Here is a 27,842-nt window from a genome sequence, read left to right as displayed (position 1 = left end):
AAAGAACTTCAAAATACTTATAAACTAAAGAATGTTTGACTCTACAATTTTGTTTAAATCCACTGACGCCGACTACCAGCCGTTTCTTTGTGCTCGTTTTAAACCCGGTATTAATAACTGAAAGCTTATTTTTTGTACATTTATAGTAATATTAGAGTCGTAAACATCTGCTCTAAATATGTATTTTTCAATTTAACGGTATTCCCAATTTACGAAAATTCCCTGTAGTAACAATGCAGTGCCTTATGCATCACTGGGTGCTGCAAGGGAAACAATAATAATGCTGATGTATACATTGGGTGTTAACATAAATTGTCTCCGTTTATTTCCAAATGAAGAAAACAAGAGGAAACAACCAAAAAAATGCAACAAATTAGTCAATAATTCATAACATCTTCACTATGAATTCTATATATATATATTATATGTAGATAAGTACTAAATATATTTAAGGATTACAAAACTGGCAACCCCGAATTTTCAAATATAAACATAAAACATAACCTATATTTATATACTAAAGCGCAACTGTCACTTTAGTCACTTTTTGCTCCTAGATATTCTAGATTTGGATTTACCAGAAATTTGACAAGCTGCTCCGGCAAAATGGTGTGTCTTTACAAACAAGTGAAACTTATGTACGATCAGGAGTTATATTCCAACTGCGTAACGCTGGTAAGAAACTAAATGTGACCTTTATTTACCAATAACTTTTAACATAAAGCATCGTTTTCACATGACATGACCCGCCATTACGCGAAAAGTCCATCGGTATCCTACATACTTTACCTGCAGCGAGATTGAATTGCATTGCAACAATAAAACAATGTAAGAATAATCTTAAAAACTGTTTAAATTACAAAATGTTTAGTTTTCTGTTTTCAATGATGATATGTAGGTATTATTATTTTGCTTATGTTTTACAATTTTTTTATGCTTACTCTTCATCCAAAATCTAAAGCGTTAACTCAATGACAAATAAATAAATGTTATTCACTGCGGCTGTCCTTCTTCGAATGTGTGGTGGGGCGAAAATATCACTTAAAATATAGTTTATCGAAAATTCGAATATCGGAAAATCGTTTGCTGAACCAGCTAATTGGCAAGCCAACGTTCGGGCAGGACAAGGTCTGTCGGGTCCACTAGTTTATTATATATATATATTATATACATACATACTTTTGTGCTATTTTCTCACTACAAAAGAGGCAATTGACTGCAACAAGTACCCTCATGTAACATGATTATCTTTTTTTCCCCAGGCTGCCATGGTGGTGTCCGTTGGAGAAAATAACTTTGGAGAGTATATCTCCCCTCAGGAGACCTTTCAAGTGTACTGTTACTACGCCGACTCCCTGTTCCAGCTGCAACATTATAGGAAAGCGGAGACCATCTACAGAAAGTATGTCAAATATTATATTAATTTATTATGGTAATAAATTATAAAGATACCGGTCTCGAAGATATTGTACAAATTTAAGTATCACTCTTCTTTTACTTCTATAATAAATTACAATGAATTTCCTCCAAAAATTTTCACTTACAAACTTGAATAGTTTATGTTAAGCCTGCAAACTAATTCAAAAATATATTTTCACAAAACTATTCATATTTATTTATTAATATACACGGAATGCTGTGGCTTTTACCATACAAAAAATGTAGAAATAAACACTTTAAATTAATCAGTAGATGATAAGCGGAAAAAAAGCATAAAAAGTTTATGTGTACATAACACAGTGGTTTCATACAATAAATCATTAAAAGGCATATAAAAATTTAAAAGTTAGAAAAATGTTTTTATAAAGAGGACAGGTAGGTATATCTTAAATCATAGGTACATTGAACAAAAAAAAATGACAAAATATAATTATTCCAAGTAAAAGAAAAAAAAAAATATGTTAAAAATAACAACCCAAAAAATGTACAAAAAAGTAGAAAAAAAAAAGTAAATAGAAAGTAAAATAAAATATATATTATAGGTACATAACTCGGTAGTCAGATGGCAGAAGGGACCATCTGTAATTTTCAAAAATGTTCAGGAGAGCTGAAATACGACTCAATTTCAAGACTTCAATCCCCAAACTAAAATATTTTAGTGTTGCTTTTCAATAATGAAATACAATTCTAAATTATGATGTTTTTTTTTTTTCTATGTGTATTTACTGAAATATTGATTAAAACTTTTGAAAACTAAAAAATAGAAAAAAGCACAGATGGTCCCTTCTGCCAACTGACTACCGAACTATAGCCTAACAAATGTACGTTACCAAATGTGAATAATTAAATAGAGTTGATACTTGATGTTAAAAATATCAGCAATGTCAGAATAGTTATTGCTGAGTACATGGAGTCCATTCAGTATAGCATTATAAAAGTATACCGTCCGCAAATTGTTGCAACTAAATGAAGCTACTTGCCGAGTCCAGATACCATGAAGTAAATATTAATATTTATACTTTAAAACCTTCCTTAGATACTCTGGAGAAAAAAAACATTTAGGTTATTTAAATTGTACATCTTTTTTTTCAATAATAAAATCTTTCATTCTTCAAGTTACTGATGACGGCTTATTTCTTCCCTAGGGCTCTCCACCTGCGCAAGTCCATGCTGAAGAACCGCGGCCAGTGGAAGGCCCAAGAAGGCGGCGGGGGGAGCGGCAAGGAGAGCAACCCCGATATAGAGATCAAATACAAGATGCACCTGTGTTACGTGCACATGCGGCAGACGCAGTCCTCTATCGACATCCTGCAGAGCATCTCTGGTGGGGCGCTATTTATTTGTTTATTGAACCTCTGGTACAATATATATGTGGTTTTGTCATCTATAAATCAATGACACACACACGCTCCAACCATAACAGTAAAACCCCTGTTTTCCGTTTTTCAAGGGAGTGGCAAAAAAAGTGTCAAACTGAGGAAATTGCTTAAGTGGGAAATGTAAAACTGCAGAAAAATTGTAAAAACAGTCATAATTGAGGACCGTTTTCACAAAGTGAAATTTCTACAAAAAAACCAAATGCGTTTTTTATTGAAACGGGTTCTTCCATGTGAGCTTTATCGATTGATAAAACAAAACGATATATATGCAAAATTGTAGCAGTTCAAATATTGTGAATTTTTACATAACAAAATAACTACACTACATAGAGTTTTCACAAAGCGAAATATCTACATATTTTTTTGGGGTGTTAAGTTTTTTAAAATCGAAAAAAAAATCACAATTTATCACAAAACGCGTAAAAAAACATGATTTTGGCCAAGAAAAAAGAAGTATAACAATAATAATAAAATAATATTATTTTAAATATATTTTGTTATCACTTTATTTGTGCTATTAGACATATAATTTTACAAAAAATCAGTTTAAAATGATTTTATGCAAAAGTAAACTTATTTAATTCCCAACATAAATCAACTTTCCATAGATTCCTATCACAAAAATATGTAGATATTAATTTTTGTGAAAATTCGTGAATTTAGAACATTTTTATAAATAAATTTCCTGATTCTACATTATTGATTTTAGTACATGTGTAAGGATTTTATATAACTATAAAATTTAATTTTTATTTTATTTATAATCGCAATAGTTTTATTTTTAACATAAAATAACCTTCTGAATTTTTTTTATTTTGTAGATATTTCGCTTTGTTAAAACGTTCCTCAATTGGGGATTATTCATATTTACCAATGATTAATTTTTTAAAAATGTATTTTTTTCAATCAATATCACAATGTGTTTTTTTTATTGAATTTTTTAAAAACATGTTTTTATGTCTGATTTCTGATTCTGATTTCTGATTTCCCTAAATATTGTGAAATTTTATTTATATGGCATCATTTTTTTAGTATGGCTTCACAGAATTTCAACTATCATTTACATCGCGGCAAAACTGTTTCACTCTTTTATAATGACTGTTTAATCTATCTTCTTTCCAAATTATGTTTATAACTTCAAATAATATTTCTATTGCCAAATCTTTAAACTTTCTGCATCGTAATTTATTGTTGTAAAGACTTTATTTTTCGTAAACATGCATCAACTGCATGTCACAATTTAGTAAAATGTCAAAATTAGACACTTAAACAAAATGGGCAATTACACCGCACCTACTTTGAAATTAGTGATACAATAATTTACACATTTTTTTATTTACCTCGATTTTATTCTCCATTCACAATGCGGCGCGCAGCTCGGTGTCTTGACAGATCGAATGAGTTTTGAAAAAATTTCAACGTAAAACCGGGGTTATGAAAAACTTAAAAAACGTTAATTGGGGGAATATTTGAATAAAAATGTATGGAAAAAAATGGGACCTAAACATTTCGGTGTAAAAAGCGGGAAAACGTAAAGTTGAGGAACGTAAAAACGAGGTTTTACTGTAGTTCTTTAGACCGCACTACTTTAGGCTGTTCAGTGGTCTGCCGTCCTTACGAAGAGTGCAGTATCTAGCATTTTTGACGACATTTTGTTAAATACTGATTCGGAATCACAAAAAAAATATCTTTATTTTAGTCTTACTCACATATTAATATTCCTTCAGGAACCATGAAATCCGGGAAGCAAAACCGCAGTAACTAGATTTTAAGTTTATAATTATTTTTAATTTAGTATTCAGCGCCCACACTCTAAGGGTTAATAGTCCTTACCATGACAGCATGTTCTAATGAGAACTGCATTATTCAATTAAAACTTTTTGTTCACATATCATTTTTTCAATCCCTTATTGAAAATGAATTTATAAATTAATATGAATCTCTAATGCAGGAAAGCACCGCACTCCGAAGATCAACATGTGTCTGGGGCAAGCGTTTGAGCGTGTGGGCTTAGTTCGCCCCGCCGCCACCGCATACAGAGAGGCGCTGCGAGCGTGTCCACTCGCCATAGAGGCGGCCGACAGACTACTGAAGCTGATGGTGCGACCCTCCGAGGTTCTGGCCATTGTCAACGAAGGTAACTTGAATGAACAATTACATGTTAGGTTTCATAATTCGAATGAGTAAACACTTTGATAAACCAAAGGCCCTTATTTCATTATATTATACATTTGTCAGAAGCCATTTGGAATACGCCTCTCAGATATGGAATCCCCAGTATGCCATACATATAAGTAGAATAGAAAATATTCAAAACAAATTTATAAAGTACCTTAAATACAAAACCGGTATTTCTTATGTATCTACTCTCACTGCCTCCACCTTCCATGGAATCATTTCTCGAGATCACCAAAACAAAACAAAGAATGGTTCAAGCCATTAAGATCTCCTTCTGTGGACACATTAGACCCAGTAGAGGACGGGAAAAAGAGTCACACGATAGTTGTGAATGATTCTGCATTTCTTTTATACTTTAGATGCATTTTACTTTATGAGAGGTCCGTACATACTCTTATATACAAAATATATAAATAATGCGGAGGTTCAGTGCTACGGGAAATTGAGTATAAAAAATGTTTTCTTAGGCACAGTAAAAATTAGAGTATTAAATTTCTTTAGCAAAGTTTCTTGAAAATGCATGGAAAAATTATTTTAATAAAAACTAATTACTTTGAACAACATCACAAGTTCTTCCAAATCAGCCAATGAAGAGTGTTGCGATAGATTTCCAACTTACGGGACCAATTCACAAATCGGCAGTATTCACCGTAGAGTATTTGTGACGTCACACGCTGATTATTTTTTAAATTAAAAAGCTTTCAAAATTCACAGTGCTGATAAATTAATATTATGGATTACTCAGAAGGATGCCCTACTGCGGTAGATTAACTCACTAGGACTTACATAATTTGAAGAACGACGGAAAAGAGGGTAGTACCTGATAGTAACTTATAAGATACTAAATTTGAATCGGGTTGTTAGCTAGTGTTGCAAACTCTTGGATCAGAATAACACCATGTATCAACATCTTGTTTGTTTTCTTCTGCAGTGGCAACGGGTCCGGATGGGGCACTCGTGGCCGCGTGGCTCAATGCACGCGCCCAGTTCCACACTCGCGAGTGGTCGTCCAGCATACGCGCTCTCAAGGTGCTCGATCAGCCGGGGGCTCCTCTCAGGGGCTGCCCCATGCTGCTGGTGGCCTTGGGCGAGGTCCAGTACTACTCGGGAGACACCGAGCAGGCCATCATCACTTTCCAGAGGGTGAGACAGTCAGATTACACAAACAAACTCTTTTGTCAAATATTTCGTACTGGGACGTTTGGTCCTTCGAGCCAGATGCGTCGAGAGGGTGAGACATAATCAGATTATACAAACAAACTCTTATGCTGAACATTTCGTGCAAGGACATTTGGTCCTTCGAGCCAGATGTGTTGAGAGGGTGAGACATAGTCAGATTATATGAATAAAGTCTTATGCTGTATATTATTTGACATTATAGATCCTGTTTACTGCATACCAAAAAAAAGCAGGGATAAATTTGAGTTTGAGTATCATCTATTGTCTTGTTAACCTTAATAATAAGTTAAGGAATGCTATCTTTGTTTAGTTTTTTATATTTCACTTTTTGTGCTGTTACATGTTCACTTAATTGCCATACTTACTAGTTCTTTGCTCAATGTATTATTATTGCGTTTTTTAAATTATTTTTTATTATTAACTTTTTAAAATCATTCTTATGTTGTTGAAATTCCATTTGTCGATGCGTTTTGAAGCTGCAAGACTCTTTGTGATGTTAACTATTATATTATTTTTAAAAAAAGTAAATGGGGTCTAGAATTTCAACCGTTCATGCGCTCAGTAGCTGCAAGACTTGTTGTTGTCTAACTTCCAATTTTTTAATTTGGTTTTGATTTCGTTTTTGAAATATCACTTAAACTCTAAACTTCATTGTCAAATAAAATTTTCAAAAATAAAAATGTAAATAGGGGCTAGATTTCTTATTGTCCATGCGCTCTGTAGCTGCAAGACATTCTGTTATCTAGCTCATATATATCATAATTGGAGACGAGGAACTAGAATTCCAACCGTCCATGCGCTCTGTAGCTGCAAGACGTGTTCGGATATTTATTTATTGTACAGCGCCCTTGAGGTGATTTTCACAAAAATGGCGCTATATAAATTATCCAAACATTATTATTATTATATTCGGCCGTCCCCAGGCTCACGCGGCGGACCCGCTGATGCGGCGCGGGCTGGGCCTGTACGCGGCGTGCCTGGCGCGCGAGGGCCGGCTGCGCGAGCGCGAGGCGCGCCTGCTGCCGCCCGCGCTGCCGCCCGCCGAGTACGGGCGCGAGGAGTGGCTGGTGCTGGCGCACGCGCACGCCGCCGCGCGCCGCCTGCCGCGCGCCGCCTACTTCGCGCAGAAGGCGTGCATCGTGGACCCCCGCGACGCCGAGGCGCTCCTGCTCAAAGGTGGGATGAGAGATAAAACGGCAGCGAAGAAATTCGGTATCTGTCTAGAACAATTGACCAAATTATGTTGTGACCTAGTTACGTCATGCAAATTAGTTTTTAAAATCCTTTTTTTGTTTTTTTTTGTACATTTTCAAGAAACTTTGCTGCACAATTGAATGCTCAAATTTTTACGACGCGCAGAAAACATTTTTTGTATCCAATTTCCCGTGGGGCTGAAGTTCCTCATTGCCTAGGGAGCAACAAAAAAAAGTGTAAAACTGAGGAAAACGCTAAAGTGAGGAAAAATAAAATGCAAAAAAGAAATTACATATAAACATAATTATTGTACTAAGACACTAAATACACTGCAGAAAAATTATAAAAACTGTAATAAAATGCGATTAATATTTTGTATTTTTTCAATCAATACCACAATGTCTTTTTTTTTATTGAATTTAAAAAAAAACACATTTAAATAATATTTTTTAACTTTTTGGGTGATACTGTGTGTGTGTTGGATTTGTTCCGACGTTTCGGCTACCATTGCAGGAGCCATCTTCAGGGTGAACTGAGTGTTTTGTAGTAAAAAGTGTGTGTTCATCATTTTGAATTTCAACTGTCATTTACATCGCGGCAAAACTATTTCACACTTTTATGAAAACTGTTCAAACTATCTCCTTTCCAAATTACGTTTATAACTTCAAATAATATTTATATTGCCAAATCTTTAAACTTTCTGCATTTTAATTTATTGCTGTAAAGACTTTATTCTTCCTAAACATGTGTCAACTGCATGTCGCAATTGAGTAAAATGACAAAATTAGACTCTTAACAAAATGGCCTGCAAAACACTGCACCTGCTTTGAAATTAGTGATACAATAATTTACACATTTTTTTATTTATCTCGATTTTATTTTCCATTCACAAGGCGGCGCGCAGCTCGGCGTTTTGACAGATGAATGAGTTTCAAAAATTTTTCAATGTAAAACCAGGGTTATGAAAAATGTAGGAAACCTTAATTGGGGGGATATTTGAATGAGAAAGTATGGAAAAAAAATGGGATCTAAACATTTCGGCGTAAAAAGCGGGAAAACATAAAATAAGGAACGTAAAAACGGGGTTTTACTGTAATTTATAATTTTATTTTTTTGTATTGAAAATATTTCGATGGAAACAGAGTATGTTAAACTGTCTGTTGTCTGTCGTGTTGATTTAATGTATTATCGTAGGCAGCATCCTGATGGGCATGAAGAAGTACATGGAGGCGCTGGCGCACTTCCGCGAGGCTCTGCAGTCCGCCCCCGGCCGCTACGAGTGCTACGCGGGGCTGGCCGAGGCGCACCTGGCGCTGCGGCGCCCCCGCGAGGCCGCCGCCGTCGCCGCCAACGCCTGCAAGGTGCTCGCCAACTGCCCCCGGTCTCTCACGGTAAGGGTCGCACGCTATGAATGCCTCGCAATCTGGGGAGGATACACCCTGTGCAAACTTTTGGACCTACGCAAAACATTGTTGAACAAATTTATTTGTTGAGTGTACTGTATTAACCTTTGGTGCAGGCATACACAAGTAACATTTTATCGTATAAAAAATTAACAAAAACGCAGTTATACTTTTATGTCCACTTTCAATAATGAAAATAACGTTTTGAATTTACATAAAATAACGTACAGTATTTTTCCCCTAAATGTTGGGAAATTTTATTTATACGGTATCACTTTTTTTTCTATGGCATCACTAAAAACAACTGTCATATAGATCGCTGCAAAATTGTTTCACACTTTTATGGCAACTTTTTAAATCATCTTTTTTATAACTTTTGTTTTAAACATCACAATTTATTGATATTAAAACTTCATTGTTCCTAAACGTTTATCAACTGTGCGTATCATGATTTGTCAATGTGACGTTTTTGTTCCAATGAAAACTAAAACTAACCCTAAAGGAAGAAACTTAAACAAAAGGGTCAGTTACACTGCTCCTACTTTGAATTTAGGTTAAGACAATAATTTATCTTTTATTAGTTGTTTACCTGTTTTTATTCTACATTTGCGTGGCACACGCGGTGGCGCGCGGACCGCGGCACCATTATTACGACATAATTTTGGCTTTTTTGACACATCAAATGAATTCTGAAAAAATTTTAACGTAAAACCGGGGTGATGAAAAATGTAAAAACGTTCATTGGGGGGAATATTTGTATGAGAATGTATGAAAAAAAAGGGTCCTGAACATTTCAGTGTAAAAACGAGGTTTTACTGTATGTTCCTCCACGGTTTCTCTTATTTTTATTTGAAATAGTCTTACGCTTATGTTATTGCACGGGCAGTTTTGATCCTATGCCATAATATTGATAATTTATTAGTATATTTCCATCACCACTCACTAAATCTGGACAATCATTGAGGTGATTTTCACAAAAATGGCGCTATATAAATTATCCAAACATTATTATTATTCAACAATGTTTGATTATGTCCAAATGCTTGCAGACTGGCTGGATTTCCTCCCTAGGGAGTTAATTTAAATACGAACAACTCCCTAGGGAGTTAATTTAAATACGAACAACTCCCTAGGGAGGAAATCCAGCCAGTCTGCAAGCATTTGGACATAATCAAACATTGTTGAATTACTACCTGGTAAAAGAAGTATAAAAATTGGAAAATTGTTTCCAGGCGTTGCCTAGTAGGTGATTTGGTTCAGCCGGATGAATCTCACCCACGTGATAAAGGTTTCAGCTCTTTCACTTCGCAAAAGTCAACAGATGGAAGAGTTGAGGAAATGTGGATGTTCAAACATGGGCAGAATGGTGAATGTTACACAGTGTGTAAAGTGGCCACTCAAACCAGCCAATGACAGGTCATAAACCCTGTAAATGCCTAGACTTCCATATACCCTTCTCGAAAACTTTTTCCCTCTCTGTTGAAATAAATTAAAAATTATTATTATTAATCACTCAAATTTTCCGCCAATTTGAATGTTACTTTCTAGTTCTATGCAATAAAAGCGTGCCATCTAGACGCAAAACTGTTGTTATTTTTTTAGTCTTTAAAATTCATATGAAGAAGAAGGGAACGTAGAAGATACTAAGCCATTTTACCAAATAAATAGCATATGAATCCGTACGCTATTACTGCTTCAACTACAATGGTCGCTCTCCTTTTCAGCTGTATGCGAATGTGTTGATCAAGGAAGGTGGCGGTGGGGGGGCAGTCCGAGCCAAGGCCCTGTTGGAGAAGGCTCTGACACAGGACGAGACGCACCTGCCCGCAGCCCTGGCGCTCTCCAGGCTACTGGACACTGACGATGAGCCCCAGGCCTCTATAGACCTTTTAGAGAAACAGGTAAGCTAAACCTCGTTGAGAAGTTATTTTAACACAACTAACACGCCGTTGCTCTTATGGTAACGAGTAGTGCATACGTAATAATATGAGCTAAGTGACGATGATTATGACTGTTAAAATAATCCACATGATATTAATATGCTAAGGTTAATATGACTCCGATTTACATGTAAAAAATACAACAGATAGGACAATATTGTCTTGTCCCAGCTCCGTGAACAGCCTTGACCGCGCATGACGGAACACGGAATTTAGTTGTTGGCGCACTTTAACTTTTCCAAAACAAATCTAGTCCATTCTTTAATCCATTGAGACTACACGTTGAGACCAGCTCTTATGGCATCTTATTCAACCATGAACAAACGATTTAGATGGAATTTGGTTTTCTCCAGCCTGAGAATGTCCTCGAAGACGAGCATCGAATTCAAGCTTGAACATGGGATCCAAATTTGGACAGCTTAGTAACTGTTGAGTATCTTGTATGTCTCTAACGGGTCACCCCTTTTTCGCCATTGCTGCAGTTCACACGTGGGCGCTGAGTTAATGAATACACATCTGTGTTTACGAGCGAGTTCACAAAAAATATAATTTATTTTATACTATGATATATCGGAATGTTTAAAACCAAACTAAATAATAAAATAAAAAAATTCTGCCCCATATACAAATCGCTATTGTCACAAGGTTCTGTCCATGCGCGTTCACACTAAGACAATGCGAACGATGGCGGAGGTAATCGTCGTTCCGCGGAGATAACTTTCCCGTCTATCTCCGTGACAATGTCTCGGAACAATTTTTCACCCTACAAATTGCTGTTTACACGTGGACAATGGCCAATTCCTGGGACTTAAAAATATTGTATTGTAGCGTGTAATCGGCCTTTAACAAAGAGTAATGTGAGCTCAGTGATTAAAATCGCTAAAGGTGAAGTAAACTTAGTCTATACTTGGGCAAAACAAAATGCCAATTATTAAACTCTTATATAATACCATTACTCCTATATGGGTGCGAATCCCGGCACCCTACTAAAACTCAAAACACCAAACTTCTGAGTTTTGAGAAGCGCTTGAGGTTCGATTTCATAACCAGCATTCTGAGAACGAACGCAAGAGCGTCCTACATGAGCTTTTTGAGGGTGCGGCAGTGGACCTGGCTGGTCCAAGTTGCCTCTCCTTCACCTCTCCGGGTTCCCGCCGTCCTGAAAGACCATAAATCACGATCTTTTGGCTTTATTCAGCGTAACTAAGAGACGCGGGATCGACATGGGAGGTGAGAGTACTGGCTAGAAGAAGAAAGTCATCAGTTTGCTGTAATCAGTATAATCCAAAAATCTTTTTTTTCTGTTTTTTATGGACAAGTTATCCATGTCAATTAAAAATATTACAACAGTTAATATAGATGTGATTATAATGATTAACTCGGAGGTGCTGATTTTGGGGTTTTCTAGTATTAGCATTTCGCCCACAATATTATAGTTAATGTTTGCAAAATGCGTAAAAATGCACTGCCATTATTTTAATTTACGAGCCATCCACTGTAACTGCCGACGATTTGTCAACCTCGCAAAAGTATTTATTTATTCATATTTTTTCCATTATAAACTATTATTAGTAATAAAAATAATGTGACCTCACTGGGGTTACCCGTGCCGAGGACATTTAAAAATATACTTTTTTTAAAAATATTTTTACATGTAAGAATAAACAAAGAAGACTTAATAAACAGAGATAATTAACAAAATGTTCAGACAGCATTTATGTTTATAATTAATTTATGTACATCTATATTATTTATATAACAAAACACACAATGAAAGAACAAAAACAAAACATAAGCTATACACTTGTTGAGCAGTTGATTCAATATTGGTTTGGGCGAATGAGACAATCCATTTTACTTCTAACCAGCTCCACTACCCATTTTTTTATTTTGCCTTTTTGAACATTTTCTCGTTACTATGATTTGGTAAACCTCGTACTGCCCCCCAGGTGGCGCTCTGCCCCTCGGCGGCGCTGCAGCAGGCGCTGGGCGAGGCGTGGGCGCGGCGCGGCTGCGCGGAGCGGGCCCTGCAGCACTACGTGGCCGCGCTGGCCCTGGAGCCCGGCAGCCGCAGCGTGCTGGACGCGCTCGCGCAGCTCGACCGCCCGCCGCCGCACACGCAGCACCCGGGTAAGTCCGACTACATCAGTGACGAAACGGCGTTCCGCTTTCCATGTTTAATTTTTTTAAATATCTCTTGTGTTTAATTCAATTCTTCTTGTGACGGGTCCCAGTGAATAGTACTCGCCCTCCGAGCCCAGGTCTATAAACCTGTAGCCTGGCTGCTGTGTGGAAGGCGAGAGTTTACATTTTGCTAAATCTCCCCCTCCGAGCCCAGATCCGTAAAGTTTCGGGCTATTAGGTAGGCGGCGAGCTCTTTAACATCCTCAGGTTTGAGCAGTAGTCCCCCGAGGATGAGGCTCCTTTTATGATGATCATTATGTTACCTGCCCCTGAAGTATGCTAAAATTTTCAACTGTATTCATTGTTTACTTTCTCTGTGGCAGCCGCTAAGGTTAGATGTGTTTTTATGAGCTTGGTGATTTTCGTTTGTTAAAAAAGATGGATCAAAGACGTTATATCAAATTTTGTGTAAAAAATTAAATAAACTGTGTGAAATGTTAACAAAGGCTAGGCCTGTAGGATTATGTAGTTAAGGGTTTGGTTGGAGTTCTTACCCCAGTTAGAGATTGACAGAGAAGACATGAGGTTGGTTACATGGCGAATAAGATACAGCACTCGGTTGTGTAGCACGAGTGTAGCGGCGATGATGGGTTGAAGTAACTGCACTTGAACTACATGCTGGAGCTGAGTGATGTCGTCGAGCTGGTCTGACGTGATGTTGGCTGCATCCTGTGGTCTCTTTATAGACGATGTTCCTTTGTAGTTCATTTCTTCACGGTAGGGACGGTGTGAATGTACTGTAGAACGATGCCCTCCGATTTCATGTGACTTACTCAGAGTTGCATTTTACGAATGTATTGGATTCAATGGAAAATGATGACATTGCATCGTCGGTCATTAGTCTACTTCGGGTGAACTAATTTAACACGTGTGTGTCATCGACTATGGTGAGTCTGCCATAAGTAAAACATAAGTTTACGAGTGGTATAACCGTTTTCAAGATGGCCGTGAAGATGACGAACGACCCGGACACCCCAGCACATCAACAACCATCGGTTGTGTGAATGAAATGTGAAAAATGAAATGGTTATGAACGATCGCCGAATCACTATCAGAGAAGTCGCCCATGATGTTGGCCTATCGATTGGCTCTTGCCATGAAATTTTTTCGAATGTTTTGGGTATGAAACGCGTGGCAGCAAAATTTGTTTTAAAATTTTTTAATATCGAACAAAAACAGCAGCGAATGGAAGTTGCTCAGGTGTCACTAAATGAAGTCAACGACTATGCAGAATTACTGAAACATGGGTTTGCGGATATGACGTCGAAACTAAGGCTCAATCGTCCCAGTGGAATCATTCTGGATCGCACAGACGAAAATCGCCGAGCACCCCGAACACGTCTAACCTTAGCGGCTGCCACAGACAAAGTGAACAATGAATACAGCTGAAAATTTTAGCATACTTCAGGGGCATGCATACCAACATAATATAAAAAAATTAACAGTCGGACTCTCCAAACCCACGACATTAAAAAGTTCCCATTATTTTCTGAACACACTCGTATATCCTTGATTTCCTTGTCTTCATGAAAATATTTTATGCCTAAATGTATGTAATCCTCTCTGAAATTGTTTTTTTTTGCATTTTGGTAACTATATCGACATTATTCTTCTTTACTCTTCAGTAGTGGAAGACAACGACACCACATACGACCTGGTGGCGGAACCCAATCTGCCGAGTGACATGAGCAATAATGGGCAGGAGGAAAGCGAAACGGAAGCCGTTTGGAGTGACATGGACTTGGAAGTCCCCTGAACACACCACGCCGACTTCTGAACCCGACGAGTATCCGCATACGAGCATATTCCAGACAGAAGTTACATAAACTGTAGCGAAGCGCACAATAGAATTAAGGACTAGTCAAAAACTGTAATTATTTATTTAGGAGTATTCCGTTATTACGCGTAAATGCGTGACCCCGCGCTCTGCCCTCGTTGATAATAATTTTACCATCATACTCCTGTATCCGCATCCGACGGTGTAAAGGGCACTGCATTAGTAAACCAAATCCAGCGTGCGTCGATCGCCTGTTACATAAAGATACAGTAAAACCTCGTTTTTACATTCTGAAATTTTACGTTTTCCCACTTTTTATGCCAAAACGCACAGGTTCCATCTTTTCCTTATTCAAATATTCCCTCCCATTAACGACGTGCCGAGCATTTTTCCAAGCATTGAAGAACAGTTATTTGACATAATTTTATTGAGTTTAAATAGAAATCTGCTTTATAAATATAAATTTGTTGCAACAGAGAGGGAAAACAGTTTGAGAAGGGAATATGATAGTCTAGGCATTTACAGGGCTTATGACCTGTCATTGGCCACTTTACACAATGTGTAACATTCACCATTCTGCCTATGTTTAAACATCCACGTTTCCCCGACTCTTCCATCTGTTGACTTTTGTGAGGTAAAAGAGCTAAAACCTTTATGATGATGAACAAAAGTTATTAAAAAAATATGCTGCCTGGGGTTCTGATAACACCCCTTCTACTTTAATTTATTTATTTTTATTGAAATATTTGCGTATGTGTGATCTACCAATAGTCCTTAAAATATAGCATGATTAGAATAAGAGTTGTCAGAAAAACTGACGACAACTTTGTAGTAACGTCTAAGGAGTGATTTATATTGACACACGAAAAATCATTCGTATTTGGTATATTAATTATTTTTTTTAATACAATGCTTGACACATAAATGTATAAAATCAGCTTTAAAACTAAAATAAACCTAATTATTAACAACGTTCATACAAGGTTACATCATTTTGCAAAAACGTTAGAGATGGGACAAATTGATCAATGTAATTTGATCAAATAAAAAAATTATTTGTTTGATAATTTTCACGAAAACAGTATAAATGTCTTATTTTTTTGTGAATTTGGTGAGTACACACTTTTTTAGACTTGTTTTTGCATTTTTATATAAATTTTCGGAAACAGAGGTTCATGTTTGCATGAAAAAACTGATAAAATTTATAAATATATACAAAATAAGATTTGATCAGTACATGATCAGTGATCAGTAATCAGTAATTTCCCATCACTATTGACATTAGTTTGACAGCTGTCATTTTGAGGACTATAAATATTTCAATTTTGGGGGCCATTAATAACGAGTTGTAATTTTTTATTCATACAGTCGAACTTGGTTATAACAATCGCGGAAATAGGGAGATCTCAGGTATAAGGAGGAAACATTAGTTGACATTTTAGTTTGCGGTTTTCTCCATACATTTATTCACATTTATAACGAGCTTCTTCTCCGACATACCGAACAAAAATATTGTCAGCTGTTGAGCAAAAACTCTTCAATCATTCAAAAAATATAATTTTCGAAATAAGAACCTAAGTAATAAAATCCAAATGGGGGACTAACTTATTACGGATGCCCCTGGGCGTTGGGATCAGTTTACGTTTATAATACTAAGTAAGTGTCTAAGTACCTAATTGGTGTTTTCACTGACAGCATTGACAAAGTATCACACATGGTTGAAATTGCGTGTAAAAAATCTTAGCTTTGTGAACTTAGTAAGCACAGGCTCGGCGCCTCATTACAATTTACAACTTCTTTTGTAGTTTATGAATGACATCCTTGTTTCGGGGGTTTTTACAATGATTTTTTTAATGTTTTACGGCCAATGCATAATGAACATGGGTGATGTCAGATAAGTTAAAACCTAACCCTTGAATGAGGAATTCCAGCCCAACCCGGAATTAAATTTTAAAAATGTTTTCGTGTACACGTGAATATTTAAAAATTTTGGAGTAGGATGAAATATCTCAAAAACGCACGCAAAAATAAATAAAAAATATTAAAAATAGTATTCATTTTAAAATCGTAAATAATGACGTCACTCCTTATATCTACGTGTAGTATTTCCGGTTTCCGCTTTAAAGCCTCCGCAACGTTTTGACCATAGAAAAAAAAAATAGTATAATTTGACATTTCAACCAGAGATTATGTCAACTTTCTAGGTTTTTCTAAATCGAAACGTTCGTAAAAACAACCATAACATAGAAATGAGCAAATTACGATCAACTAAATGAAGTAATCAAAGCAATATTCCATAGATTCTTGTCAGGTCAGTGAAAGTAAGAACGCCAACCGTTTCATGACGTCGCTACTGAAAAGTGACACACTGATTAGTCATTTGGCGCGGTATTTGATAAATGTAACTTTAAAATATCATATCTTTGTAAATAACGCACAAAAAAAATAATTAGAAAACAGTGGAATTGCTCATTGTAAACATGACTACTAACAAGCGGACGTGTTTCAATTTGCGGCAAAGTGGCAATTATTTGTGTAATCGAATGTGGCGTGGTGAAAAAGGATTCTCTATCCTTATTGCATTGTCAACATTGTGAAAAAATACTATTGTTTATTTATCCGAATTTTAAATTTAGAAAGTGGTATGTTTGTAAGCATTTATTATAATTTTCAACACTGACAATATGCAATGGCGATTGTATTTAAAAACCTTTCTCTGGTATAACGACTAATGCTTGTAACAAGCAAATTCAGTCGGTCTCGTCTTCCTCGTTCAACTGTTTTATAATGTATCCCTAACTATATGAGGCCAAGAGCCCTATGTTGAATTGCGATACAACGTAATGGAAAGTGGAAGCGAGCATATTATTAAACAGTACCAAAAATAAAATAAAAAAATTATTACTCAACATACATTTTAATAAATAACTCCGTATTAGAAAATGGAGTAAAGTGGACCTCTGACCCACGAGTCCACAGCACTAGCCACAGGACCACAACCTGATTCTCAAATTAGTTCAATTGTATCAGAATTATTTATTTAAGATAATTATTTTTAATTGATTTTTTTTGTATTTATATATGACCAACCTTTATATTGTTTGAAATTATTTATTGCATAGTTAAATATACATAATAAAATAATACAAAATTGTTTTATTTACAATATTTGAGTTTGTCCAAATGTTCGTAGACAAAAGACTGGATTTCACCCCCTCAGGAGTCATTGAGATTAACAAATTACGACAGGGATGGAGAATACCTTAAATAAGGGAATATGGAAGTCTAGGCATTTACAGGGCCTATGACCTGTCATTGGCTGGTTTGAGTGGCCACTTTACACACTGTGCAACATTCACCATTTTGCCCAAGTTTTAACATCCATATTTCTTTAATTCTTCCATTTGTTGATTTTAGTGAAGTTCCAAGAGCTGAAACCTTTATTATTGTGAAGAGATTCATCTGACTGAATTATTTCACATACTACGCAACACCTGAAAACTGTTTTTCAATTTTTGAACTTCTTCTTGGACCAGTTGGTTTCATTACAATATTTGAGTTTTGACTTACTTTTTTTAAAAAGAATCTTGATAAATCCCTAGGGAGTGGAATCCAGCCTTGTCAACCAACAACCAACATTTTATTTAACTTAAACTGGTATAAAAAAAAGTATGAAATTTTAACAGTATTTACAGGCGTTGCCTAGTACGTGAAATAATTCAGCCAGATGAACCGCACCCACATCAATAAAGGTTTCAGCTCTTTTAATTCACAAAAGTCAAGTTAGAGTACAACTATATGGTCCCATTTTTAAAAATTTACATAAATAATGTTGAAAAGGGGCGCTCTGTGATTTGTCCCCTCAGCCATATCCTCTATTATGTCACGCAGGGGACCCTCATGGCGTATAATGTGGCCGATCCATTGGGCTCGCCTCTCTGAAATAGTTTTGATCAGGTGCCTCCCTTCTACGATTCTGCTGAGAACCTTAACAGGAATAAAATAGTGCTTATTTGTATAAAAATATATATTTTCAACATTATTATTCTTATATACAAAAATAGTAACGATTGTAAGAAAGAATGACTTTATACTTGAGCAGCACATTCATCTGTAAGCAAAGTTTTTATATCAAATTATAATTAACAAATACATACATATTTTGAACTCAAGAGCTTCTAACCCCACGTTGCTTATTAATGTTCTATTTTCGATTACCTTAAACCTGGTACTAATATAATTGTACCAGCGCTAAGCTCTGGCTTTAAGATCCCTCTCAAGACGTAAGAAAGTTTTAATATTATATTAATGACTTAATTACAGTACTCTCTAAGTAATCCGCCGCTCGATTATCCGTCAACTATATCCGCTGTTATTTTTACTAGTTGAAAGCACAAAATCAGGCTCCACCAATATTCCTGTGCCAAATTCAGCAGTCTGCCGTGTGGCTAAAGACTCGACATAGTTCCTTTAGTAGATGTGATTCAGAGCGTGACTGAAGAAGAATGGAGAACAGAAAGTTCTGAGAAGAGAAGAAAGACGACGAGCTCATAACTATATCGAGAGACATGGATTCTAAAGAAGACAATAATAATTGTCAGAATGCAGCTCATACAGTCAAATCCTCGCACAAATTACTCAATAAAAACTATTTTTACGAAATACCTGTTCAAAATTATACAATATTTATTATATGTAACATATGTACGAGGGTATTTTTAAAGTAAGGTTCCCTATGCTGTAAATAAAGAAAGCGGCGCGCTGGGAGAAATTTGGCAACACTGGCTGACTCATCAACTCCCCCACTCTCCATCCCTGCCGCTCCCGCCACGCTACATCGCTCAGGGCCGGCCCGGCAGCCATCGAAGATGGAGCTTCCTATCGCTGTTTCCGCCAGATGCGAAATTCGCGCTGAGATACATTTTTCACGCGCACTGATTATAGTCCTTAAAAGCTAGCTTGAATAGAATGACAGTTGTCAGCAAAAGTGACGACATAACTTTATAGTAACGGAGTGATTTATATTGACACATGAAAAATCATTCGTATCTGGCATGTTCATTTATTTCAACAGAGAGGGAAAATATTTTTGAGAAGGGAATATGGAAGTCTAGGCATATTTACAGGGCTTATGACCTGTCATTGGCTGGTTTAAGTGGCCACTTTACACACTGTGTAACATTCACCATTCTGCCCATGTTTGAACATCCACATTTCCTCAACTCTTCTATCTGTTGACTTTTGTGAAGTAAAAGAGCTGAAACCTTTAGAGATTCATCCGGCTGAACCAAATAATAATAATGTTAATTTATTTTTTTAATATAATGCTCGAAACATAAATCAACATTAATATATAAAATCTTATAACAAAATTTATAAAATCAGCTTTAAAACTAAAATAAACCTAATTATTAACGACGTTCTTACAAGGTTACATCATTTTGAAAAAACATTAGAGATGAGACAAATTAATCAATGTAAATTGATCGAATAAAAAAATAATTCATTCGATGTTGTTCATGAAAAAAGTATAAATGTCTTATTTTTTGGTAAATAATTGTCTTAAACACACTATATTAGGCTTGTTTTTGCGTTTTTATATCAATTTTCGGAAACAAAGTTTCATGTTTGCTTGAAAAACTGATAAAATCGATTTGATCGGTACATGATCAGTGATCAGTGATCAGTAATTTCCTATCACTGTTGACATTAGTTTGGAAGCTGTCATTTTAATCAAGTTTAATTTTAACGACTGTAATAATAAGTAAAAAATATTTTATTTTTATTCAACAGTATTTCATAGACCCTTATTAATTTAAATTGTTAGAACAAAAACTGATACTTTTGGGGTTTTTAAGGTGTCGGATTACTGAGAGAGTACTGTGTTTCTCTATACACTTTTTTTTATTGAAAAATATAATCTATGGCAACATGAATTTGTTATATCACAGGACAAAAACAATTCTAGTTTTGATGAGACTACACAGCTTCCAGTCCAGTCTCATCAGTACTAGAACTTCGGTCTTTTCGGTTACTAATCCTAATGAGACCGAAATATCTACTGCAGTTTTGCGACTAGTAAGCCTAAAAGTAGGTATTTTGTAATACATATGTTTGGTTTTTAACCAATAATTTTACTAATCTTATAAGTGGCAAGTACAATTTAATAATTTTTCTACTTTTTCCACCTCTTTCTGATCATTCCACGAATATTAAAAACAGCTGTCGCAATATACGAGGAAAAGGTAAGTTTCGTTTGTATTTCTTGCCAGGTCAGTTTCGCCTTGCGCGTTACTTACCCCGACCTATTAAGAATGAATTGACGCCATAATGAATTAGCTGAGTGTTGTGTACGCTTCATGGTGCTTGTTTGAAATGCTGAATAAAATTGAAAATCCTGCCGCTTGTTAGACTCAGTCTGTAATTCGTTTCCTAAATGCGAAGAACATTGAACTAATCCACTAATAATCAACAGAGCGGGGAACATGTGATAAGCGATTTGATGAGGAGATAGGGTGAGACAGTTCAATGAAGTTCCCGACAACGAACGAAATGGGCACCCAATTTTGGCAAACCAGTTCATTACTAATAATAATGTTTGGATAATTTATATAGCGCCATTTTTGTGAAAATCACCTCAAGGGCGCTGTACAATAACTAAATATCCCAACACGTCTTGCAGCTACAGAGCGCATGGACGGTTGGGATTCTAGTTCCTCGTCTCCAATTATGATATATTACAATTATGATATATGAGCTAGATAACAGAACGTCTTGCAGCTACAGAGCGCATGGACAATAAGAAATCTAGCCCCTATTTACATTTTTATTTTTTAAAAAATTATTTGACAATGTAGTTTAGAGTTTAAGTGATATTTTAAAAACGAAATAAAAAGCAAATTTATAAAATTGGAAGTTAGATAACAACAAGTCTTGCAGCTACTGAGCGCATGGACGGTTGAAATTCTAGACCCCATTTACTAAATTTAGATATTTGATAGTTGATAACATTTACATAATACGATAAAAACAATATGATAGTTAACATCACAAAAGGTATTGCAGCTTCAAAACGCATTGAAAAATGGAATTTCAACAACATAAGAATGATTTTAAAAAGTTAATAAAAAATTATTTTAAAAAACGCAATAATAATACATTGAGCAAAGAACTAGTAAGTATGGCAATTAAGTGAACATGTAACAGCACAAAAAGTGAAATATAAAAAACTAAACAAAGATAGCATTCCTTAACTTATTATTAAGGTTAACAAGAAACTAATCATAGATAAACGCCCATTTTGTTCATCGTCGTGCACATTATCACAACCTACACTGATCTTTTTACCCGTCCCCTTACTATTGAATAATTCATCACATGTTCTCCGTACACCTCACAGATCTGTTGATGAATGTAGACTGGTTTAATGTTCTTAATAATTACAGGCCTTATTTTACAGGAGCGAGATTTTCAAATTTATTCGGCATTTCAAACAAACACAACGAAGCGCACACAACACTCAGCTAACTCATAATGGTTTCAACTGCTTCTCAATAGGTCAGGATAAGTACTACGCACGCGCAAAACTGCGATCGCAGTGTTGCAATAAACGGAAATCACTTTCTGGATATACCTCGTAATAACAAACTTGTTTGAACCGTTACTCTTCTGGAATTTTCTCGATGAACCGCGAGCCGATGTACCGGTCCAGAAAGTGAAGAATCTCAAAGCCGACTTCCACCATGATGAGAATTATTATCATCCACTCGAGCCTCACGTGGTGATGGTCACTCAGCTGAGCGGCGACTAGCTCCACCGATTCCGCGCAGTGGGACAGCTTCTCGTTTAGAATCTAGAAAATAAGTACCAGAGATGAGGTTTGTCCCTAAAAAAAACTGTATTAAATCAACAAACAATTTTAATTATTCTAACATGCAAAATACAAAATAACTTGTTGCCTAATAGGAAACAATTAGAGTTACAAAACTTGCTCTGGGGCGCTATTCTGAAAACAGTTTTTCTCATGTATTTTGTATGTAAATACACGAGATAATACGGCCATGAGAGCGTTTGGAATACCACCCCTGGATTCATTTATTATGTTTATTTGATTTTTTTTTTTTTGTATTTTTACTACTTTTTACTACTACGTGGTTAAAACTTTGGCCACCCATGTAATAGACCATGAATAAATTAATGAACGCATTAAAATTGTTCCAACTCCATGAAGTTTTAATCTTTACAACAATCAATCATTGCAACTGTTCCACGTACCCTGGTCCTCTTGTTGATGCTGAAGTATCCTACAGTTTCGAGGTAGAGCTTCTCTAATTCGGCCTGTTCCCAGTAGAAGTCGGGAGTGTCCAGCAAGTCCGACTCCAAGTTGATGTGATGTCTCAGAGAAAACAGGGCACCCGTCTTCCGTAACACCTAAGGATACATATTTTTATTAGCAATTACTGTGCTCAGTGCGCCGTTCATTTCGCTGCCCGCATTATTCACTCTCTCAACATCTTTTTACACTCTTCCATCTCTCGTAAACATTCTTCCCAGATACACAAATTCTTCTACTTGTTCGAGACATTTGTTGTTTACATTTATTATGCAGTCAGTAACCTCTCTTTCCCTTTCAAATACCATCACTTTTGACTTACTTTAGTTCATCGCTAATTCGCTCTCCAGGCATACATCATACATTCTAGAGACTATTTTTTGCAAATCCTTGTTGCTGCTTGCTAACAGAACTGCATCATTAGCATACAACAAGCAGCTTACTGAAAAATTATCAATTTTTGCTCCAATACCCAATACATTCTATCTCTTCCATACAGTTGTCCATGTATAGATTAAACAACCACAGTGAAATTACACATCTCTGTTTCACGCCTTTTGAGATCGCAAACCAAGATGTGAATCCCCCATTAACTCTTACACACGCTGAACTCTCCTCATAGAAAGATGATACTGCACATATAAGTTGATTGTTTACTACATACTTTTCCAACACGCCCCACAATTTTATTCTATTTACTTTATCATGCGCTTTTTTCAAATCAACAAATGCGAAGAATAGTTTCTGACTTTTAGCCAAAAACTTCTCCGTTAGCAATGGCGCTGTACAATAAATAAATATTCCAGCACGTCTTGCAACTACAGAGCGCATGGACGATTGGGATTCTAGTTCCTCGTTTCCAATTATGATCTATTTTAATTATAACAGATAGGAGCTAGATTACAGCACGTCTTGCAGCTACAGAGCGCATGGACGGTAATTAAATTATGTTTTAATTTGACAATGAAGTTTAGTGTTTGAATGATATCAAAAAAATAATTTTAAAAAAAACTCATTTTTAAAAATAGGAGTTAGATTTTAACAAGTATTGCAGCTACTGAGCGCATGGCCTGTTGAAATTTTCGACCCTATTTACAAGATTTAAGTGTTTTATGGTTGGTAAAATTTACTTTTTTAAGCAAGATTAATAATCGTCTTGAACGAGTGGAATTCTAGCAATTAAAAATTATATAAAGAAATTTACAAACAATTAAAATTGAGCATAGTAGATAATTTGTCAAGGGCTCAAGCTAAAAACTAAACAGTAAAAAACTAAATAAAAAAATCACTGTTTCAACATTATGGTTAATGAAATAAAGAAAGATATCCGAAGGGTAGCTTTGTAGATTGTAGGTATCATAGTTTCTGCCGGACATGTGGCTAACAGGCTGCTTGCTGATTCCTGGAAATTGGCATAAATGCACATATGTGCAGTTACCGAGGGATGGTGCGTATTGTTCCAATAACTAAGTACACCACGGGTCGTTTATAATCAGGCAGCTAAGATGTTTATAATAACATTTAATTAGACATTCGACGCACCTCTCCTCTAGACATTACAATAGGTTTCCCTCTCTGTAGGTCATCTGTAACATCGGCGATAGAGTCGGCGTATACATCCAGCGTGGCCTCCCAAATCCCCAGCTTCACGGACTGCGCCATCGCATTGGAGAAGGTGTACTTTTCCAGGACATTCTCTGGCTCTGGGTTCAGCTGAAATATGGAACCCTGGAGGCGACACTTCTTCCTGGAAAATAAAACACTTCATTTGAAAAAAAAACCAATGAAAACTTTTCACCCAGAAACAAAAGAGACGATGCTAACATTACTGACAACTCAGAAATGTTGTAAACAATTTATACAGATAATCGGCAAACAATATATCCAAAATGAATATACCAACATATACAAAAACATTACGTGACACGCCGAAATAATGCAACATTCCATCCAAAAACAATTCCATAATTACATAAACCCAAAAATAATGCAAATATTCTACCCAGAAACATTTCAAACATTACATTTCATTCAGAAACAATTCAAACATTACATTTCATCCAAAAACAATGTAAAAATTTAATGTAGAAATTTTGCAAACAATACATCCAGAAAAAATATAAACATTCCATCCGGAAATAATTCAAATATTTCCAGCTAGAAACAATTTGAATATTACAGCAAAATAGTGCAAACTTTCCACTCAAAAACTGCGTAAAAAAAAATGCGTACCCATCAGACTGATAGGCATAGGACATGTTCTCCTTCTCTCTGATGACCATGGCCTCGGGGTAGGACTCCTCCTCGAACGCCTTGAGGAAGGCGAGGACGTTGCTGGTCTCCAAGTCTGTGCAGTTCCACAGCACCACGCTGCCCTCGCGGAAGAAGAACATGTGACGGGGTTCGGTGCCGACCTTGTAGTTGGCCACGGTGAGGAGCACGTCGGGCGCCTCGTGGTCCCCCAATCTGCAGAAACGATAATCAAAATAACGCAGAACTATAGTTATTTTTTGAGTTGAGGCTTTTTAAAAAAAAAAACATAATAAATCAAGGTAAAGGAAAAATATTTTACAAAAGAAATATAACAAAACAAATGAAAAGAAATATAAATAAAATAAAATTAAAACACGTGATAATAATAATAAATAAAAACAAATTTGACGTGGAAATAGTTAAGAACAAAAATACTACAATTCATAAACGTCCAGGGGGCTTTAACAATAAATAGTTTAAATGTACATTATAGTATATTATACAGCAACAGTTCGGTAGTCAGATGGCAGAAGAGACCATCTGTATTTTTGTCTATGTTTTAGTTTTCAAAAGTTTTAATTAATATTTCAGTAAATAGACGCAGATTTTTTTTTTAAATCAGCGTCATTTAGAATGGTAAAAAGCAAAACTAAAATATTTTAGTTTGTGGATTAAAGTCTTGAAATTGAGACGTATTTCAGCTCTCCTGAACATTTTTGAAAATTACAGATGGTCCCTTCTGCCATCTGACTACAGAGTTATATAATACTCGTAACATTGGACAAACTCAAATATTGTAATGAAACCAACTGGTCCAAGAAGAAGTTTAAAAATTGTTTTCAAGCGTTGCCCAGTATGTGAAATAATTCAGTCAGATGAATCTCTTCACTACAATAAAGGTTTCAGTTCTTTAACTTCACTAAAATCAACAAATGGAAGAGTTGAAGAAATATGGATGTTCAAACATAGGCAAAATGGTGAATGTTACACAGGGTGTAAAGTGGCCACTCAAACCAGCCAATGACAGGTCATAAGCCCTGTAAATGCCTAGACTTCCATATTCCCTTCACAAAAAAATTTCCCTCTCTGTTGAAATAAATTTAAATATGAACAACTCCCTAGGGAGGTCATCCAGCCAGTCTGCAAGCATTTGGACATAATCAAACATTGTAGAGTTATTTTTGACTGTTTATAAAGAAAAATCGATATTTGTGTACGAAAATAAGTATACTTGCAAAAACATTTCAAGTATCTTCATCAGATGTTTAAAGAAAAAAATGTAGCTTTTCATACAGAAAACTTCATTCTACTTCGTAGATAAAATTGAAGATAAATGTTAATTTCCCATTGTAATGGGGGCCCTGGATTCGCATAGTGACTTAGGCATGGGTAACTCAAGATTATTTTTTGAGCTGCAGGTCAGCTCCCAGCACAAATACTTAGCTCAGCTTATAGCTGGAGTTTTGAACCGGCTAGCAGATCAGCTCAATGTTTCACCGAATCAACGCTAACGCTCTGACTCAGCTGACCTGAAGCGTCGCGTACACGTACAATTCGAACGAAACTCACATTGAACCGCTGTAAGCTGTGAGCCGCCTGTTCGAAGTTTGAGCTGCAGCTCAACAGCTCAAAGCGTTCGAACCGTATTTTTGAACCGATCCAAAATTGAGTTACCCATGTCCATACGACTACTTGACTACCCGACATGGTTGATATGATTTTTTTTATTTAAAAGGGTGTTTTCACACTGGAATATTTCATAGTCCCTGGACTGGTACCTGAAGCGTAAGACTGATTATCTTATCTTCATGTAACAAAAATGATCAAGATACGCTGCGATTAGTGTACCAATGCAGTGCCCTATGCACCATTAGGTGCGGAAAGAGAATCGTGATGATGCGACTACAGCGAAACCACAACACGACGCCGGTAGCGCATTAGCCACAGTCCACATTGTTGAAAAACTTAAACCTAAGAAAAATTATTTTACCATCCACATACTTTTGTGGTTTGTATAGTTTTTGTTCCATCAATGCGATTTTTAGGCTTTCAAGATCATACTCTTTAGCAGTCGCGAAGGCCACAACAGAATATCTTCCTTCTTCGAAGAGCGTGGGATCGACATCCGAAGTGTACCGCTTTTTGTGTATTTTCTTTTTCATCAGCTGACCATCGGAGGCGAAATATCTCCTCGTTATCTCCGAAGACATGTCACGCTTTTGTAGAAACGACGAAACATTACAAACTTTCACTTTATTCAATCTGCACGACACATTCAGGTATTCGTTGTTTAATTTTGTTACGTTCCCGGGAATTCTAACAAAACTGCGCGAAATCACTTTTAGGTTATTTGAAGGAAGAGTTTTGGCTGAAATATGGGCAAAAATACAACTCGCCGGAGAAAAGCCGCAACGTGAAAAATACGTAAAATTCATATTGCAGTATCTATATGCTTTTTTAATGCTAATTAAATCTTGTTGAAAAAACCGCCAAGTGATGCAATTTTGCGAAATTTGACAAGAATCGCGAAATCCGAAACCACAAATTCAAAATTGTTGACATTTCAGTGTTGCTTTTTATATT

At 36.0% G+C, this 27,842-nt stretch overlaps 2 protein-coding genes across 2 annotated transcripts; one reads left to right on the top strand and one right to left on the bottom strand.

Moving 5' to 3' along the window:
• Positions 1–538: 538 nt before the first annotated feature.
• On the top strand, positions 539–16,713 carry APC7 (anaphase-promoting complex subunit 7). Its single transcript, XM_088229623.1, has 10 exons — positions 539–675; positions 1,263–1,402; positions 2,586–2,764; positions 4,771–4,956; positions 5,929–6,140; positions 7,100–7,352; positions 8,565–8,761; positions 10,498–10,674; positions 12,663–12,843; positions 14,523–16,713. The coding sequence occupies exons 1-10, from the start codon at positions 607–609 to the stop codon at positions 14,651–14,653; spliced, it is 1,725 nt and encodes a 574-aa protein (XP_088085749.1). The 5' UTR covers positions 539–606; the 3' UTR covers positions 14,654–16,713.
• On the bottom strand, positions 8,456–27,753 carry LOC148279652 (required for meiotic nuclear division protein 1 homolog). The gene is made up of 6 exons (XM_088229625.1): positions 27,261–27,753; positions 25,239–25,472; positions 24,549–24,753; positions 22,949–23,104; positions 22,308–22,526; positions 8,456–8,827 (listed from the first exon to the last, which is right to left on the bottom strand). Exons 1-5 carry the CDS (start codon positions 27,692–27,694, stop codon positions 22,335–22,337), a joined length of 1,221 nt encoding a protein of 406 aa, XP_088085751.1. The 5' UTR covers positions 27,695–27,753; the 3' UTR covers positions 8,456–8,827; positions 22,308–22,334.
• Positions 27,754–27,842: the final 89 nt, after the last annotated feature.

The sequence above is a fragment of the Micrasema longulum genome, unplaced genomic scaffold, assembly GCF_059751315.1.
Source record: "Micrasema longulum isolate JH-2025_06_02 unplaced genomic scaffold, ASM5975131v1 h1tg000688l, whole genome shotgun sequence".
Classification (NCBI taxonomy): domain Eukaryota; kingdom Metazoa; phylum Arthropoda; class Insecta; order Trichoptera; family Brachycentridae; genus Micrasema; species Micrasema longulum.
This window is presented reverse-complemented; position numbering and strand designations above follow the sequence as displayed.

Bases quoted from the DNA above. Each gene is read 5' to 3' on its own strand.
- LOC148279652 (XM_088229625.1), bottom strand. From the start codon at position 27,694: ATGAATTTTACGTATTTTTCACGTTGCGGCTTTTCTCCGGCGAGTTGT. The intron at 25,473-27,260 runs GTATGTGGATGG...TCGTTTCTGCAG, and splicing joins AAACTATACAAACCACAAAA to ATTGGGGGACCACGAGGCGC. The intron at 23,105-24,548 runs GTGCGTCGAATG...ATGTATCCTTAG, and splicing joins TTGTAATGTCTAGAGGAGAG to GTGTTACGGAAGACGGGTGC.
- APC7 (XM_088229623.1), top strand. From the start codon at position 607: ATGGTGTGTCTTTACAAACAAGTGAAACTTATGTACGATCAGGAGTTA. The intron at 676-1,262 runs GTAAGAAACTAA...TTTTTTCCCCAG, and splicing joins ATTCCAACTGCGTAACGCTG to GCTGCCATGGTGGTGTCCGT. The intron at 7,353-8,564 runs GTGGGATGAGAG...GTATTATCGTAG, and splicing joins CGAGGCGCTCCTGCTCAAAG to GCAGCATCCTGATGGGCATG.